This window comes from Emydura macquarii, unplaced genomic scaffold, assembly GCF_026122565.2.
Source record: "Emydura macquarii macquarii isolate MOO-44397 ecotype Brisbane River unplaced genomic scaffold, CSIRO-AGI_Emac_v2 contig_2676, whole genome shotgun sequence".
Taxonomy (NCBI): domain Eukaryota; kingdom Metazoa; phylum Chordata; order Testudines; family Chelidae; genus Emydura; species Emydura macquarii.
The window spans coordinates 48,572,147-48,585,260 of record NW_027132813.1 but is presented as its reverse complement, the minus strand read 5'-3'; the positions used below and the strand labels follow the sequence as shown (position 1 = coordinate 48,585,260).

The window sequence follows — 13,114 nt, the reverse complement described above, 5'->3', positions numbered from 1 at the left end:
TATTTGGAATCCAGTTGTGTCTATGTGGTTTCCCCATATTCTTAAGAATGTGAGAGAACAAGGACAGAACATACAGGTTGTTTGAACACATCTTTGCCCATGAGCAGGTGTCTTTCTTATCCCTAAGAGTTTCATGATCTCTCCTCTTTCATTCCCTCTCCCTCCCCTACAAAGTCCAGACATCACAGCCGGAAAGCTGAACAAGTCTCCATACTTGAACCTGTCAATGATGCCTACAGGAAGACAAAGGAGTGACTTATTTGATATGAAGCATCCTTCAGGCCGGTCTACCCCAAATTTAAATCTTACTGGCTGAGAAAAAGACAAGGATCCAAATTCTGCTCACAGTTACACCAGGGTAAATCCAGATTAATTCTGTTAAAGCTCTTGGATTCATTCCAGATGTATACAGGTATAAACAGAACATAATCTGGTTCACTGTTGACATCAACAGAGAGAAACAAGTACTACTTCTTTAGATCTGTAAATCCCAAGACATACAAACGGGTGAAATTAGACCTACTATGACCAATTTTATTTCAATAGGCTGGTGAAAAAATGTCAGTTTAATCAAATTGTTTCAACCCAGTACAGACATGATAAATTTAACATTAGTTGCAGAATATGAATGAGGAAAAAGGCCTCAAGCAAACTATTTCTTGTCTCTCTATGAAAATGCTCACACTCCAAAACCATACTTAAGGTGCTTTGTAGAAGACTACACTGAAGATCTTAAACCAAATACCTGGCTTACAAAAGGAAGCCAGCCTACCAGTTACTGTACAACTAAAAGGATTTGTATATTATTGTATAGTATTTTATTTGCCTTACCTTGTGGATCTGCCTTTTTATAAGCATTCCCAGCATCCACAAAAGAGATGGCTGAATCGTGTTTACTCTGTAGTTGCATATGGAGCTTGGCTGCTTGACAAAATGCATTTCCTGCAGCTAGGAAAGAAATATATTTAAAAAAAGATTAATATTTCCAGTCTCATTTAATAAGCACAAATTTATGGTAGTGCCTACAGTAAAAAGATGAGTACATACTGCTTTCCACTACCTGAAGAACTTGAATAAATATTGGCACCCAAGCTGGCAGGAGAAAAGGCACATTAATTCCAGTGACCAAAGCATGCTCTCAGATACACGTGCTTGTGATTTGTGGAAAACTGCTATCCTTAAGTGCGCAGAGTCATGGCATTAAGAATCACTGGCTGAACACACATGGCCAATTTCAAAGGACCTACAAAATTAGACATTTTTGTGTGCGCACCCTGATGTACAAACAAAACTCTGTATCTGTATATAAAAATCTGATCATTGTCCATAAAACCACCCCATTTGTTCACAGAAATGTTTACTTCCACTCACAGAAAGAGGAACATGCAAGTGCATATTGCAGTGTAGGAGGACCACTGAAATTTAGCAGCACATTTTCAAAGAGACAGCTTTCCTTTTGCAGGTGCAATTTGCATCTGAAATTGGATTGTGTGATCAACACTACATATTTCCTCATTTGACTACCTGATTGCACCTACAAATCAGGTAAAGGTGATAATATAAATGTACTTTGACTTGCAACTGAAATTAATTCTGTGGGTGTCCAACTGCTGATGCAAATTGTACCTGAGAAAAGGGAGGCTGAGACCTATCCCTTTTTGAAATTTTTAGTCCCTGAAACTTGATTGCAAATGAAGCAATAAAATCACTCTTCTGCTACTATTTCTACCCTATCCTAATACTGACCATTTACACGTTCAGTGAGTGTTACTCAGTAACGTATGTGCATTTAGCAGGAGATTGTCAAAAACACAAAGGTCAGTGAGGTGCACAACTCCCACTGAATTTTACTGGCTATTGGGCATCTCATGATTTAGAGAGACACAGATGGAAAGTTTAAAGAAGTAAACAATTTTTTCAGTTTCTCATCTCCTATTTATTAAAGAAAAGCTGGTGATATTTTGCCCCTTGTGAACAGAGTTTTCATTCCTTTTTTGTTATGCCTGAAGAGACACCAGTGTTTCAAATCCCAGGATTATTCCATGCATAGGACGTTCACATTTTTCCTGGGAAATTTATATTTGCATCAACTTTTCCCACAGCCTCTGAATATGGCACAGTATTTCAAACACAGAGCTAGCAATAACTATTCCACTTTTACAATGCTACCACTTCCCCACAGCATAGCAAGGAAGAGCTATTCCCCTTGGGTACCACAGATCTACAGCTCATCCAGAACATTAGGTAACTTTCAAGTCTCTGGCCTCAGGAAGAGTGTGTTCTACAAACCTTAAAAGCAAATCAAATAGCCTAGGGAAAAACCTCTTAAGCAACTTCTTTGTAGGCAATTAGTTTTAATTATTTTAAAATCATAATGTGACCTTGGACACAGGCTACTTAATTCAACATTGTAAGTAATTCAGTCACCTCCCTTTTCCTCACCCTCCCGATATTTAATTCATTCCAGAGAATACTATGGGGATTTGACAGTGTACATAAATTACACTGCCATAGTCACTAACTACTCCCATAGAAACACACCTGTCAAGTGGAACTGTACTTTGATAATTTGCAACAGGATGCTTGAGCGTTCACAGGTCACTAAGTTGTTTGAAATGTTCTTAACCAATTATGCAAGCATTCAGCTGGGTATAAAGGTTTCCTTCAATTTTTTGCTAATTTTGTTGGCTCTAGGTAACTTGTGTAATTTCTTCCTCCCCACCCAAAATATGCAAGATAAAAAGCACAAGCGCAGGTGTAAAAAACAAAGGCTGCCCACCATCCACCTTGATACATAGACATTTTTCCCCCCCATCAAGGCTTTAATTTGCTTGCTTGCATGTAGCTGCACAATTGGTGCATGATCTTTCTCTCTCACAAGAATCTCGGGCTTGAAGCATTTCCTACAACTAACCTTACAAATGAAACAAACAGTACTCACCATTCCAGTTTTTTGCAATCTTGAACAAATTTGCAGCCCTGGTGTACATTTCACACGCTTCTTCTACCTTTGAATTTCCCCTAGAGAAATTAAAAACATGCAAGTCACTCAATTACTATTTGCACTGCATTGAAATATAGTTATTTGGGGGTAGGCTTAAAACCTCAGAGTTGAGTTTGGGATTTTTGTATTCTGGTTTGTTCTGGTGACCTGGTCTTTCCAAACTTGGTTACATAAATGGACAGCTCATCCCATTTGTTATACAGCTCAGTTATCTGTGCTGGCTCATATAAATCACATGGTTTGGTAGGATGAGTAATTCTGATAATCAGGAAAAGGCCTTAAAGAAATCACCAATGCATCAAATTGCTCAGGAGTGGAACCAGAATCCAGGAACTATAAACTTCTCTCTTTCTGGGCCACATAGACCTGATGTCTAAGGCATCATTTGTGAAAGTTAGCCTATTATAAAACATATTGGCTGGTTCAGAGTATAAATTGAATTCTCTCTCATCTCATTCCCAGAAAATAATTGCATGTGAATGTGTGATCTTAGCTTCACAGAGGCTGGTCAGAATCTTGTTTTGTTCATTTAATTGCCTCTGTGCTAGGCTTCTGGGAAGTCCGTTCCTATGATGTGTCACACAAAGTTCCAACCCTTATAAAACGTACCATTTCCAGCACAAATACTCAAGCATAAGAGCTTCAGATTTTCCTTTCACAAAGACTGGTGTCAATAAAAACTGGATTACGAGGACGTTCCCGGCAGGGGAACATGAAGCAGTACCAGAGAGGTCCAAGACAGGCCCAGGCCCTCAAAGTATTTAGGCACCTAACTCCCATTCCTGGGCTTAACCTCTTTAAATTCAAGCAAATGCTTGCAGATTTTTCCTCACCAGCATTTGCCTAGCTGTAATCAAACAACAACATACTGGAAGTTTTCACTCCAAAAGGAAAACAGAGACATTGCTGTTTATCAATATTGTTTATCAACAATATACAAGGAACAATGACAACGATTAAAACCCACAGTGCTGGGACTGGCTGAAGAGGCGACCCTGGGTCAGAGAGTGTGGCCAAGGCTGGAGGGACTGCTGGAACCAGTGCCAAAAGCCTGACTGAAGGAGGCAGGCTGGAACCGGCAGCTAGGCCGTGCTGGAGTCTCCCACTGGAATTCATTCTGCCTGGAGCTGCTGTGTTAGGGGCAAGGAGAAGCTGTGCTGTTGGTAGCTGTACTGGACATTACTGCCAGAGGCGCTGAGGGAGCCAAGTGGATGCCTTTGTGCAGGGGAGAAAGAGAGACTGTCCTTTGAGCAGAAGCAGCAAAATTTCCTCTATAAGCAGGACTGGGGAGAAAGTGAACAGAGAAAGCATCTTCTGGCTTTACCCTTCCTTTAGGGCTCTCTGCCATCTTGAGGCCTTGGACAGGAAGGGAGCTGCTGCATATGATGAAGCCAGGCACCCTTGAAAGGCCTGAAGTTTCCAAGATAAAGGCCTTAAACAAGGGAGAAAGGAAAAGATAGAAGAATTTTGGAGTCAACCCCCAAAATCTAAAGATTTGCCTATGCTCTGTAATTCAGGACAGCAGGGAGTCTTGAGAACACTGGCTTGCTTCTCCAGGGCCTTACATGTTAGATGGTCATTTACACCAGTGCAACAGGGGTGGCGTGTGTGTGTTTGGGGCAGAGGGGGGATGGCATCAGATCAAAATGGAAGTATTTAATACCTACTTTGCTCTGGTAAAAGTTGACTCCCTAATGGGCAAGGCTGGGAAGAATCACAAGCGGTAACTGGCAAGAGGAAAACTAATCAGTATTTTCCTAGAAGGAGAAATAAATCTCATCTGGTCTTGCTTCGTGGTGCTGTAGATTAGATGAAAACCCATTTTTGAAAGGGCAAGCCAAGATATGTTCTTCTTATACGCTTACCTGAAAAATGTGTGCAGCCTTTGGCAAGTCACTTTATATAGTCTGCCCCTGCATTCCCTCACCTGTAAAAATTGGGGATAATGCTTTCCTACCTCACCGGTGTGTTGTGAGAATAAACTGCAGATACTACAGTGATAGCGACCATAAAAGTAGGTAGAGAGACAGACCACACTATAATGACTGGAGGAACACTTAAATGGAGTAGTTTTGATGTTCATTCATTAAGAATCAATTCAAGACGCTTAGAGATAGAATATGCAACTGCCTACCTTTGCAAGATGTCAGAATCTCCAAGATTATTGCATGTGTGAGGCATTTAATGTTAGGAAATTCACACTCTTTCGTAAAGAGCTGGTTAAGGTTACTTACCTGCACTCTAGTACAATTCATCTGCTCTCCTGCTGTAAAATCCGAGGTGAACAACTGGCTGGGGAGCTGTAGGACAGTATCATAGGGAATATCTACACTGCATCTGGAAGCGAGCCCCCAGACCAGGCAGACAAGCTTGGACTAGAGGGGCTTGAGCTAGCACATTCACTGGGTGTTGCAGCTCAGAGTCTCAAGCCCACCCGACCCCTTCGGCTTGAGAGCCTAAGCGCCAGCCCTGAGCTGCAACGTCCACACTGCTATTTTAAAGCTAGCTCGATCCCGGCAAATCCAAGTCTGTCTACCCGGGCAACTCACTCCCAGCTGCAGTGCAGACATAGCTTTAATGACCTTTCCGGAATTGATCCTGCAGACTGGTGGGCCCTGCAGGAAGCACAACCATCCAGAAGCATGGGTGCCCAGCACTCACCATCTGCAGAGCGCCTGTGCGGAAAGGTTGCTTTCAGTATGCCGGCACTGCACACAGCACAGCTGAACAGAAGAAAGGAGGGAACAGGCGTGATGGGAGGAGTGCTGGGGGGAAAGAAGGTCATAAGTAAAGCCAGGATTCAGCATTTAAAGCACAATCCAGTGACTGCAAACATTGTTCTTGTGGGCTCACCAGATTGCAGATCCCCCTCAGCCTACTTTAACTTACTGGAGCGTGATTAACAAAGCGCTTTGACCAGCAGCTACCTACACCTCAGCGCTGCTCTCTCTGTAGCCTATAGGACTAGCCTGCTTGCTTGCATATACACACACACACTTTTCCTTATAGATGTAAGTATTGTTGTTTTATTATAATAGAGTCATAGATTCATATTGAAGCATTATAGCTGTAATCCTGTATGAAAGCTAAGGCAGTTAGTATAAATACGTTCAGGACCTTTGGCCCAGACAAGTAATGTTTAATTAAAGGATAAGACATATATGGCTATAACCTTTACCCTAGATAAGTCAGGAGGCATCAAGACGGGGGGCTGTCTCAGTTTTGCCCTGAGTAAACTTCACAGATATACCACAAAACCCACAGAAGGACCAGAAATAACAAAGGTGAGATAAGCGAACCATCTGGAACCATCAGGAAAGGATATGGATATGTCATTAATACGCACGAACCTGCCAGCCTATAGAATAAGTGTACCCTAATAATTTGGGGGTGAAGAATCCACGTTTGGACTTGGGACGACCCATACTGGTCAGAGTATAAGAAGGGGCAAACCAGGTTACTTGGGGTGATCGTCAGCTACTCCTTCTTGAAACTTCTTTTAGTTAGTGTGTTAAGACCTTTTGTTTTTTGTTTATACTTAGTATTATTTGTAGCATTAGTCTTAGCCTTATAGCTCTTAGCTCTCAGGTATTGCCTAGCTCTCCATCCCTCCACTCAAGAGTTGAGGAACTGGACCTCTCTCTCAACCAGGTCATCAGGGAAGGGTGTGAGTATATTAATCCAAAGCATACAGTATAAATATATACATCACATGTGTCTTTAGAATAAGAATGTAATCCTATCCATTATTCATTTGATTATTCATTTTCTTTTAATCAGTCATTTGTCTATCATTTTATGTTATCTTAATAAAAGCTTATAAAATTAAACAGATTCAGTTATCAGTGTGAGCATTCCTGTCGTGCACCCTGGGGGTCCCTATAAAACTTTTCTGGAGCCTGATTCCGGGACTAGAACCTCATTATCTTCTGATCAGATCAACTGGCCAGCCTATAACCCCATTCAAATTACTAAACACCCAGAAATCAGGCAACACTCACAACACTCTTCCATACCCCTACAAGACTGAGCCCATTACTTACTTATAATCACTAAAGTGACAACGAGCTTCCCAAAGCATCTAAGAACTGCTACAGCCTCATTTAGAATTGTATTTGATAGCTTGCTGGTTATGGTGCACTACATTTCATAGGGAATCTTGTCAGACAGTGGATGGAGAATTCTAGTCTTTGCCTCAGTGCGTTGAGGACATTCTCCTGTTCTCACTTTGGGTGGGCGGGGGAAAGAAAAAAATCCCAAGCTGAAGAGGGAGTCCAGCACCCACAGAGAAGACCAACTACTGAAATATAAACCCTAAAAGAAAAACTCGCTCTAACTTCCACTCAGACGGCAACTGTGATAACACACAAGACACTCCCCAAGGAAAGAATCCAAACTAGCCAGACAAAGTACTAATGGATGTTCCAAGCTGTGGAATCCACAATCTAGCAGAGTTTATCACAGTGAATGTTTTATACTGTGAAGCTAGCTAATTATTAATGTAGATCAGGTTCTGAAACCTACATGTAGTTATCTGACATTGAATGCTTGGAATGCCCATATAACCTGGTCTCCTGTGGACTCAAAATAAAGTATTAAGAGTAAGCAAATAGAAAATAAAGACAAATCGGAAACACACTTCACTGGTGCAGATACTGTGGCGCAAGCTAGAATTAAATCAAGTGTTAGTTTCTCCGGTATCACTGATCCAATGGTTTTCAATATTATCTTTTAGTTTGCTAGCACTAAAGGCCATACAATTTCTATAGCTCTCCCCTTGGTCCATGTACAGACCCATCAAACACCAAAGTGAGCTTTGTGTAAAGACTGGAAGTAGATTCTGGTTCTCTAAATTCTTAGGAAAATTTAAGGAACGTTGGTTTAGAGGACTGTGAGCCAAGACTTGAAGCTTCTGGCCCCAAATTCAGCTTCAACAGGGCAACTAACATGCTTAAAATTAGGTGTGGTTTGTGTAACTTGTTGAATTGTGACCTCTATCTCCATCTGTACCATTGCCTCAGTGTCACCTCATGATGAAGTCACGCAAGTGACTTTGTCTCAGTTTACCCATTTGTAAAACAGATAGGATACTTAAGTAGACAGGATATGAAGGTGCTGGAAAGTTCAGTTATTTAGTGTTTAAAAAGCACTTAACTCACACATGTAAGAAAAAAATCTGCAATGTGGCCATCTGGTTCTCCATGTATTCCTTCACAGGATACTTCAGAATTGATGTGCAAGCCCCACTGGACACTGTTTCCAGAGAATAACCCTGCAAGCTATATTGACTAGTAAATCAGGAAGTGCTCTGTGTGTATAGCCATTTCAATCTCAGTTATATGTTAGATTAAATCGTTTTCACTACCTACCTACAAGACTTTACTATGCTGAAGAAAAGGAAAATTGTGTGTCTGAGTTCTGCCCCCAAAGTTACAGGAAAGCTGAAGCCTCATTAACAGATATGTGAATCTTACTATTTCAGTGAATAAAAGCTCTTTGTAAATGCATAGTATTATTAAACAGACACTTCCCACTAGTTAGCAAACATTCAATTTCTGATAAGCCGCATCTTTGGCATTCCCTTTTCTACTCCAAGATTAGTTTATGGAATTTTTAGATGCTGCCATTGTAATAAACATAATTGTCATCTCTGTATAGGCAAGATTGATATGTTGAAAATGTTTAACAGAAAGAAACAAAGGAGCATATTTTTTCAACTACACGAGTGTAAATCCAGAAAACCTAAATATAGAGGTGGCTACCCATACCCTCTATAATAAGCCCTGTGAAGTCAATGGAGATTGTGTGAATACAACGTATGTGAATCTGGAATCAAGAACATAATTTGAACCAAAATGTCTATTCCGAGAGAACTTTTCCTACTTATGGGTCAAGTTCTTCCTTAACTCAATGGGGTTGCAGAAGATAAGTGATGGAAAAAATTAGCCTTGCTTGGGCAAATACCTGTAGACATTGAGCAATATGAGCAGAAAGATGTAGCAATATCTACCAAAGCTTAAAAAAAAAAAAAATCCTTTGTTTAAACAACCATTTAAGTTCCTAAGTGACAACATTGGAATTACCTACCACATTTATGAAACCTAAGCACTTAAAAGCAAGGAAATAACTAGTTAAAGATACCATACTTCTTACACTGTCCACGTAATACACACATACATATTGTTCTCATCAAGTATAAATAATGTATATTTCATCACAACAATATTCATTCTGACCCATGGATCTTTTTAAATCTTAATTTCTGTATCTCAGTATTTTCTTTTAAGGTATACTATCAAATAAAAATAGCAGTAGTAATTACATTTTTTAAATTGGCAGTACAAATTTTATGTAAAGGACTTATAACAGCGCTTTCTTGTGAATGACTGTTTAATAGAAAACGTTTTACATTGATTTATGCCATTATGTATACATGTGTAGCAAGCTGTATCATCTTCACTTGTATAGGAATGGAACTATGGCTAGATCTACACTTAGAACTGGAGGTGAGAGTCCCAGCTCGAGTAGGCACACTCACACTAGCACACAATAAATAGTACTATAACTGCAGTAACACAGGCAGCAGCGAGTGGTGGCACGGTCCAGCTGCTGCAGTTACAAACCTGCCCGGAACCCATGGGCATGTAATCAGGGCACTACCCCATGCCACCACTTGCCGTTGCCTGTCTTACAGTTACACTACTATTTTTAGCATGCTAGCCTGATGAGAACTAGAACAAGCACATCTACTTGAGCTGGGAGTCACACCTGCACCACCAAGTATAGACATAGCCTATGCTGCAAAGGAAGAAGAGATTATTGGTGGTTGGGTAACAATTTGGGCAGGCTGCCATAGTTGACATCAGAAATGTAGCTTCAATTTGGGAATGACTTGACCCGCCCCATGTCAGTCATCTGACTGGAATATATATCAATTGCCATTGAGATGGATAATGCCCTTTTATTTTGAGGTTGATGGCCAAACAAGACTGCTACTTTCTCAAATTTATTAGATAAAGCTTATTAAAAAAAATATTGGTATATCTGATAAAATGTAATCAATCTGATAATTAAATTATTTGATATGAACTCACTTCTCATTTGAATTGTTCATGTGTTGTTCTATGCCTTTTTCTTATTTAACTGAGTTAATGAAATGTATGAAACTGGAAATTTGTGAAATTCAAATGTTCGTTCATCAGTCATGAGGGTCAGGACTCAAGAGGACTCATTGCACAGGGAAAGAAGAGAGAACTGCCCTTACAGTCCTCACATACAACATCTTAAATCTGAAAGAAGTGATCTGGGGAAAACAGATGATGAAAGACAACCATCTTGAATGAAAATGTCATGCCACTAGATAATACCAATTCCTATTTGTACTCTTTGTTCACTCTGGCAGATAAAAAGTTTTGTTAAATTCTCCATTTCAATAATACAAATATAAATTAGTGTTTTTATGGCTCTACAAACCACTGTGGACTAATTTTCCTCTTTATAAACCTTAAAGATACTGGGCTTAAAACTGCTATACACTTCAATATGGCCAGGATTTCAACCATCAAGTCTTTTGCTTATTAAACACGTATTGTAGAAGAATTAAAAGTGAAAATTAAACAACATGGAAGGCAGCTGTGGTTCACTAGAGACAACATGGAAAGCAACATGAAGCAAGAGCCATGGAAAAGGGTTGAAAGCCAAAATATTTACACAGTTCAGCAAAAGATAGTCAGTAAGATTTTTCTTATGACTAGTAATGCTCTTCAGAGGGACTTTTATATTTTACTGTCACCAGTCACAGACAGCCAAACAACTTCACCTTTAACGCTGATGATCTGGGTTCAGATGCTGCAACTGAATCCACACAGAGAGACCTTGACCCCACAAGAATCCAGTTACAGAACCAGGAACACAGTCAGGAAAAGAAGAATTGTCAACACAATTTGCATCTTGAAAAAATAAGACCCTCTTATATTATCTCTTGCTGAAAATATTGATCCTTTGACAGAACAAGGCTTCATACAAAAATATTGCTATTTTGACAGTCTGTTCTTGGGACATTAAAATATTTTCAAGACTGTGGGTCCGATCCAAACCCTACTGAACTCAAAAACTCCCACTGACTCAATGGGCTTTGGATCAGGCCGTATGATTTAGTTTGAGAAAAGACGACTGAAGGGGGAACTGATAAGTTTTCAAATATATTAAGGGCTGTTATAAAGAGGATGGTGATCAACTGTTCATGTCCACTGAAGGTGCTTAATTTGCAGCAAGGGAGATTTAGATTAGATATTAGGAAAAGTTTTGAGTCTTTGGACAGCTGTTAAGTTCTGGAATAGGCTTCCAAGGAAGATTGTGGAATCCCCATCGTTGGAGATTCTTGAGTGGGTACATGTCAATTCAAGACAGGACGCAGAGATAAAGTTTTTTGACACCTTAAATGACTGCTTCTTGGAGCAACTAGTCCTGGAACCCACAAAAGGAGAGGCAATTCTTGATTTAGTCCTAAACGGAGCACAGGATCTGGTCCAAGAGGTGAATATAGCTGAACCGCTTGGTAACAGTGACCATAACATAACAAAATTATCTTCCCGGGGGAGGGAGGGGAGGGGTCACCAAAGCAGCCGACTATGGTAGCATTTAATTTCAGAAAGGGAACTACACAAAAAATGAAGTTAATTAAACAGAAATAAAAGGGTACAGTGCCAAAAGTGAAATCCCTGCAAGCTGCATGGAAACTTTTTAAAGACAACATAATAAAGGCTCAATTTAAATGTATACCTGAAGTTAAAAAAAACATACTAAGAGGACCAAAAAATTGCCACCGTGGCTAAACAAAGTAAAAGAAGCAGTTAGAGGCAAAAAGGAATCCTTTAAAAAGTGGATGTTAAATCCTATTGGGGAAAGTAGAAAGAAGTATAAACTCTGGCAAATGAAGTGTAAAAATATCATTAGGAAGACCAAAAATGAATTGAAAGAACGGCTATCCAAAGACTCAAAAAGTAACAGCAAAAAAAAGTGTAAGTACATCAGAAGCAGGAAGCCTGCTAAACAACCAGCAGGGCCACTGGATGATCGAGATAAAGGAGCACTCAAGGAAGAAAAGGCCGTTGCAGAGAAGCTAAATTAATGTTTTGCATCGGTCTTCACAGGTGAGGATGTGAGGGAGATTCCCAAACCTGAACCATTTTTTTTAGGAGACAATCTGAGGAACTGTCCCTGACTGAGGTGGCATTAGAAGTGGTTTTGGAACAAACTGATAAATTAAACTGTAATAAGTCACCAGGATCAGACTGTATCCACCCAAGAGTTCTGACGGAACTCAAATGTGAAATTGCAGAATTACTAACTGGGGTGTGTAACCTATCATTTAAATCAGCTTCTGTACCAGATGACTGGAGGATAGCTAATGTGATGTCAATTTTTTTAAAAAGCTCCAGAGGTGATCCTGGCAATTACAAGCCCATAAGTCTAACTTCAGTACCAGGCGAATTCGCTGAAACTATAGAAAAGAACAGAATTATCAGACACATAGATGAATATGATTTATTGGGAACAGTCAACACGTTTTTTGTAAAGGGAAATCATGCCTCACCAACCTACTAGAATTCTTTGAGGGCGTCAGCAAGCATGTGGACAAGGGTGTTCCAATGGACATAATGTACTTAGATTTTCAAAAAGCCTTTGACAAGGTCCCTTATCAAAGGCTCAAACAAAATAAGTGATCATGGAATAAGAGGGAAGGTCCTCTCCTGGATCAGTAACTGGTTAAAAGATAGGAAATCAAAGGTAGGAATAAATTATCAGTTTTCAGAATGGAGAGAGGTAAATAGCAGTGTCCACTAGGGTCTGTTCTGGGACCAGTACTCTTCAACATCATCATAAATGATCTGGAAAAGGGGGTAAATAGTGACATGGCAAAATCTGTAGATGACGCAAAACTACTCAAGATAGTTAAGTCCAAAGCAGACTGCAAAGAATTACAAAGGGATCTCACCAAACTGGGTGACTGGGCAACAAAACAGCAGATGAAATTCCATGTTGATAAATGCAAAGTAATACACTTTGGAAAACAATCTCAACTATACATATAAAATGATGGAGTCTGAA

At 39.9% G+C, this 13,114-nt stretch overlaps 1 protein-coding gene across 1 annotated transcript in view; it reads right to left on the bottom strand.

Annotated features, from left to right (window-relative positions):
* The window catches only part of NAPB (NSF attachment protein beta), a 47,205-nt gene that overhangs the window by 28,751 nt on the left and 5,340 nt on the right, over positions 1-13,114 (bottom strand). The window contains exons 2-3 of the mRNA XM_067565340.1: positions 2,942-3,021; positions 832-948 (exon numbers count right to left, since the gene is read on the bottom strand). Coding sequence (XP_067421441.1) covers positions 832-948; positions 2,942-3,021 — 197 coding nt within the window. The remainder of the gene's footprint in view (positions 1-831; positions 949-2,941; positions 3,022-13,114) is intronic.